This window comes from Carassius gibelio, chromosome B6, assembly GCF_023724105.1.
Source record: "Carassius gibelio isolate Cgi1373 ecotype wild population from Czech Republic chromosome B6, carGib1.2-hapl.c, whole genome shotgun sequence".
Taxonomy (NCBI): domain Eukaryota; kingdom Metazoa; phylum Chordata; class Actinopteri; order Cypriniformes; family Cyprinidae; genus Carassius; species Carassius gibelio.
Window position 1 is genome coordinate 29,664,954 of NC_068401.1, and position 5,084 is coordinate 29,670,037.

The window sequence follows — 5,084 nt, forward strand, 5'->3', positions numbered from 1 at the left end:
CAATCACAAATGATTAAACTCTGCTGTTTCATGATGAGCCATTATAAAAGCATCTAGAGCGGATCCTTACTGCGATCCGTACGCTTCGGCACAATGGCCAGTGTTTGATTCTTGTATCATGAAACAGCTGCTGGACAACATCGTCTACGTGATGTATGCAGGGTCATTTTAGAATACATTTCAGTATGTTCTTTTAACCCTGGAGTGGGACGTTTTTTAGGAATCAATCAGAAACAAGTGATTCACAGTGTGAGGTGTTCTCAGCGCGAATGTCTTCTAAAGTCAAGTCTCAAACTAGACAGAACTCAACTCATGGAGTCTCTGGATGTGAAAGTAAGACGTTGAGCTTCTCTTCTGCTGAATCCAAAGCCTGCTCTGCTCTCAGGTTCAGAGGATTTCAGGTGCCCAAGGTTACAAACTTTAACAACAGAACACCATCAAACCAGTTTAGCATTGTTCAGACTCAGTGGAGCGGCTGCATCTTCCTCCACCCACGAGACGAGGATGTGTGTGACATCTCTGACACCAGAGGACACACACACACACACACACACACACACTCGGATCAGCACAGAGAGAGACGGACACACACACACACATGGATTCCTCTGATCAGGGTAAGACTGTACGATCACACTCTTCCTCACATCTTCATCTTCTGCAGCAAAGCAAGAGCTTGTCATTGACTGAAAATGTCATATTTCAGTAAAACAGGCATTTTTATTAAAGATGTTATGTTCATGACACACTAGACTAGTTTAATCATTTACTCTGCTGAAGTTGTATTTTCTGTTACTGGTGTGTGTGTGTGTGTGCGCTGAATGTGGTGTGACTGGACTGACCGGTGTCTCACATTCTAGAGGAATGTTTGAAGACAAAGGCTCAGCATGAGATATTAATCACATGAAACTCAAAATAGAGTCTGAAACTAACATATTTTGAATATTTCATTTCATTATTTAAAATATGAAACGTTAATGTTCCAGGAGTTTAGTACACATGACTGTTCGATAACTTTTGTTTTCTATGCATAATGTTCTAAGATTAACAGTTTGTTCCAAACCGTTGTTATAAGCCAGTTTTTCTTGTCATGGATGTTGTAAGATTTGGTTTCTTAAACAGTATCACAGTTAGTAGACCGTTTTAAAGCAGTATTTAACCTCAGAACGATCTCAAAGTAAAAGGAGTTGCTAAAGCCTGGCTTTGTGGAGGCTGTGCTTTAAAATTAAATTATAATCTTTTATCAAGTGATGAAAGGTTTTATGTCAGTGTTGAGTTCCACCGTAAGGTTAACCCTGTGTTTAATGTTTCAAAATGATTAACAGTTCTTAGGAATGTAGAGAAGCACTCAGAAGTGATCAGTTCCAGTAGTAGAGTAACTGGTGTTGTGTATGGTGTCTGTGTGTCAGTGGTCTCCGGCTCCGGCTCCTCGTCCGAGCTGTGTCTGGTTCTGGTGGGCAGCATCAGCTGTGGGAAGACCCTGACAGCGGACACCCTGCTGGGTCAGAGCTCGGCCCCGGGGCCCTCGGCCTTGTCTCGTGTGAGTCAGATCCGCAGCGGTGTGTCTGAGGGCCGGCGGCTGACGCTCGTGGAGACCCCTCGCTGGTACTGGCGGGGTCAGCAGGTGGAGGACCACATCCAGGAGGAGACCCTGCGCTTCCTGGGCTCCAGCGCTCCCGGGCCCTTCGTCCTCCTCTTCCTCATCCCCATCGGAGAGTTCACAGAGGTGGAGCGGCGCATCCCGGATCAGCTGGAGCGCATGTTCGGGCCGTCGGTGCTGGCGCACACGCTGGTGCTGCTCACCTGTGGAGAATACCTGACGGAGCGCGGTCTGGAGCAGTACCTGAGGAAGGAGGCGGGGCTTCAGGAGGTGGTGAGGAGGTGTCATGGCTGCTGTCATGTGATCAGGAACCGCAGACCGGACGACAGACAGCAGGTCGTCGCTCTGCTGGAGAAGGTGAGGAGACGTGATCACACAGAGACTCGGTCCTCCAGTGCTCCACACCAGATCCCAGCCATTACACGACCATCAACAGCTTTTTCTATTTGACTTTGTGCATAATTTTGAACTGTTTTTTCCTAGGCGTTGTTATAAGCCAGTTTTTGAGCAATTTTTTGCTGTGTCTCAGGTGGAGCAGATGATGCAGAGGAACGGAGGGTTTAACCTGCAGACACACAGGAGAGGAAAACAAACACTCATCAACACGCTTGAAGAAACAGGAAGTGATGTAATGATTGAGAGACGCCTGACCAATGGGCTTCAGTGTGAAGAAACAGACGGCCGACACACACTGCTGGAGAAAAGCCCGAGCTTCAAACTCAACAGAGGTGCTAAAACTGACCTGATGACAGATGAACGAACACATGAGAGTCCTTCAGCTGATGCAGGAGTGTCCAGTCCTGTTCCTGAAGCAGATCATCAGCATCTGAAGGAGCGCTGGACCCCGCTCTGGCCTCCAGGAGCAGGACTGGACACGTCAGATGATGGAGATGCCAGAGGTCCAGTACAGCTTCATCAACAGCAGAAGGTGTATATTATGTGTCCTGTCTGCTGTCTCTGGTATCTTCTGGCTCTCTGTGCATCTGAAGGAGTTTTCTCCTGTTGTATGGTGCAGCAGGTGAAAGATGTTCATCTGATCATGTCAGGGTCAGGGTTAGGAAACACTAAGACTGACTCTAACCTCCACCAGTCACAGTGAAGGCAGGAGCTCAGACACTCAGTAGTGAATACTAATCTGTACACTAAGCAGAGTTGAGCTCCAACACTAACTAAACACAGCCAGGTGTTCAGGATCACTGGAAAGCTCCAGGTGAGTGATGCGTCTGCTTGTGTCTCTCGTTCTAGTCCATCAGAGTCTGAACACGGTTTGGGATGGCAGTGACCCTCTAGATCCTCTGGACGACTCTTCTCTGCCGGAGCTGAGGCTGGTTCTGCTGGGTCGCTGTGGTTCTGGGAAGACTGCAGCTGGGAACATCATTCTGGGCGGTGATGAGTTTGATCTGACGGTGGACTCGGAGCGGTGTGTGAAGGCCCGAGCGCTGGTGGAGGACACACGGGTCAGTATCTCACAGCATCCCATTTGCAGATATACAAAATTAATCTGTGACTTTTCATGAATTTTTTGATGCACCGTATTCACTGCAGCAGTAATAGCACAACAGGAGAGTACGAGTTTATGCATTTGGGATTCATAGAACAGGATTTGTGCAGCTGCAGTGAATGATTCGAGAAAGTGTATTATTCATTTATTTATGTTTTTTTAAGTTTGGCATTGTTTCTGTTGCGATACTTCAAAATGTGCATAAAAACAGGGTGATGGAAGCATAGCTACTGAATGATGTGTTATATGTGATGAGAACAGCTTTATTTCTACAAAACCTACAGGGGACATCAGATGCCAGATTCGTTATGGGTTATGAAAGGTTTATATTTTGGTTTCGGGAGTAAGGTCAAAAAACACTTTCATGCTTTTATAATATGCATTTATTTTTACCTTACTTGCTCAATGACTCCCAAACGATTCGCTCAACCATTCATTTTTCCAAACCTCTTTACGTGACGCTAGTCTGCGGTGATTGGTCGATTGGATCGTGCCTGTAACGCCTGATAGAGCAGTGTTTGTGAACGCAGTGCTGCTTTGTGTACAGTGTTACCGGGGAAACTGCTGTTTTACTGCTCTAAAATCCGCAAAGGAATTCTTATTTTTATTTAGACCAATGTTATAAGACCAGAAAGTGGGCGGGGATATGCTAAAGAAGGTGTTTGACTTATTAACCAAGTCATTTATAAAAGTATGGGCACCCCTTTATGTTCTGGAGCTGAGCGAGTGTGTGTTTGAAGGACATGTGATCGAGTCTGGTTTCTGTCTCCGTCAGGTGTCAGTGGTGGATACGCCGGACTGGTTTCTGTCGGAGAGATCTCCTGAGGAGGTGAGAGCTCAGATCTCCTCATGTGTGGCCCTGTCGGCCCCGGGCCCTCATGTGTTCCTGCTCTGTGTCCCTGTTGACCGTCCGGCTCGCTCCGAGCTGTTGGCACTGAGTCGACTGGAGGCCACATTCGGACCGGACGCTGTCCGCCGGCACACGATGGTCCTGTTCACGCGCTCGGAGCTGCTGCCGGACGCAGCGCAGGTGGAGCAGGTGGAGGAGTACATCGCCTCCCAGCGGACGGAGATGCTGGAGCTGGTGCAGAGATGCGGCGATCGCTATCACGTCCTGCAGAGCGGCGGAGCGAAGGAGCTGCTGGAGAAGGTGCAGCAGACAATGAGGGAGGGCGGAGGAGACTTCTACAGCACCTCGCTCTTCCAGCAGAACCAGATCCTGACCGTCAGGAGAGACCCAGAGCGGCTGAACCCTGCACGCTCTCTGGACGCTCTGGAGGAGGAAGAGGAGGAAGAGGCGTCCACGGCGAGGAGCGAGTGTCTGGACTCGGCTCCGCTCCGCTCCGTGTGGCCGATGGTGAGCCGCTGCGCTGGACGTGTGCCGACGCTGCTGACCGCCGGGGCTCTGACCGGAGCGGTGCTCGGTGTGTTCCTCGCAGGAGCTGTGGGAGGCGCTGTCGGAGCCGTGCTGGGGTCTGTGCTCACCGAGGCCTGCAGACACACACTCAACAAACACAAAACACAGTAAGAGACACTGACAACTGTACAATAATTCCCTCGATTGTTGTTTCTTGTATCGTGACCAAGGGTCATTTTTGTGAAATTGAGATGTATACAGCATCTGAAAGCTGAATAAATGATCTCTCCATTGATGTGTGGTTTGTTCGGAGGACGATATTTGTCTGACAAACAACTATTTGAAAATCTGGAATCTAAGAGGTAAAAAAAATCTAAATATTGAGAAAATCATCTATAAAAAAGTTCTGATGAAGTTCTTAGCAATGCATATTACTAATCAAAATATATTTACAGTAGGACATTTACAAATTATCTTCATGAACATGATCTTTCCTTAATATCCTAATGATTTTTGGCAGAAAAGAGAAATGTATAATTGTGACCCATACAGTGTATTGTTGTCTATTGCTGTAAATACACCTGTGCTACTGATGACTGCTTCTGTGCTGCAGGGACACGTGTGTG

At 47.9% G+C, this 5,084-nt stretch overlaps 1 protein-coding gene across 1 annotated transcript; it reads left to right on the top strand.

The window, feature by feature from the left end:
* The first annotated feature begins 1,148 nt into the window (after window positions 1–1,148).
* LOC127959638 (GTPase IMAP family member 8-like) lies at window positions 1,149–5,084 on the top strand. The gene is made up of 4 exons (XM_052558927.1): window positions 1,149–1,957; window positions 2,130–2,328; window positions 2,846–3,057; window positions 3,877–5,084. Exons 1-4 carry the CDS (start codon window positions 1,760–1,762, stop codon window positions 4,627–4,629), a joined length of 1,362 nt encoding a protein of 453 aa, XP_052414887.1. The 5' UTR covers window positions 1,149–1,759; the 3' UTR covers window positions 4,630–5,084.

What these genes read in the sequence shown, in the direction of transcription:
- LOC127959638 (XM_052558927.1), top strand. Translation starts at nt 1,760, where the DNA reads ATGTTCGGGCCGTCGGTGCTGGCGCACACGCTGGTGCTGCTCACCTGT. An exon ending in TCGTCGCTCTGCTGGAGAAG is followed by an intron (nt 1,958 to 2,129) that starts GTGAGGAGACGT and finishes GCTGTGTCTCAG; the next exon opens with GTGGAGCAGATGATGCAGAG. An exon ending in CGCTGGTGGAGGACACACGG is followed by an intron (nt 3,058 to 3,876) that starts GTCAGTATCTCA and finishes TGTCTCCGTCAG; the next exon opens with GTGTCAGTGGTGGATACGCC.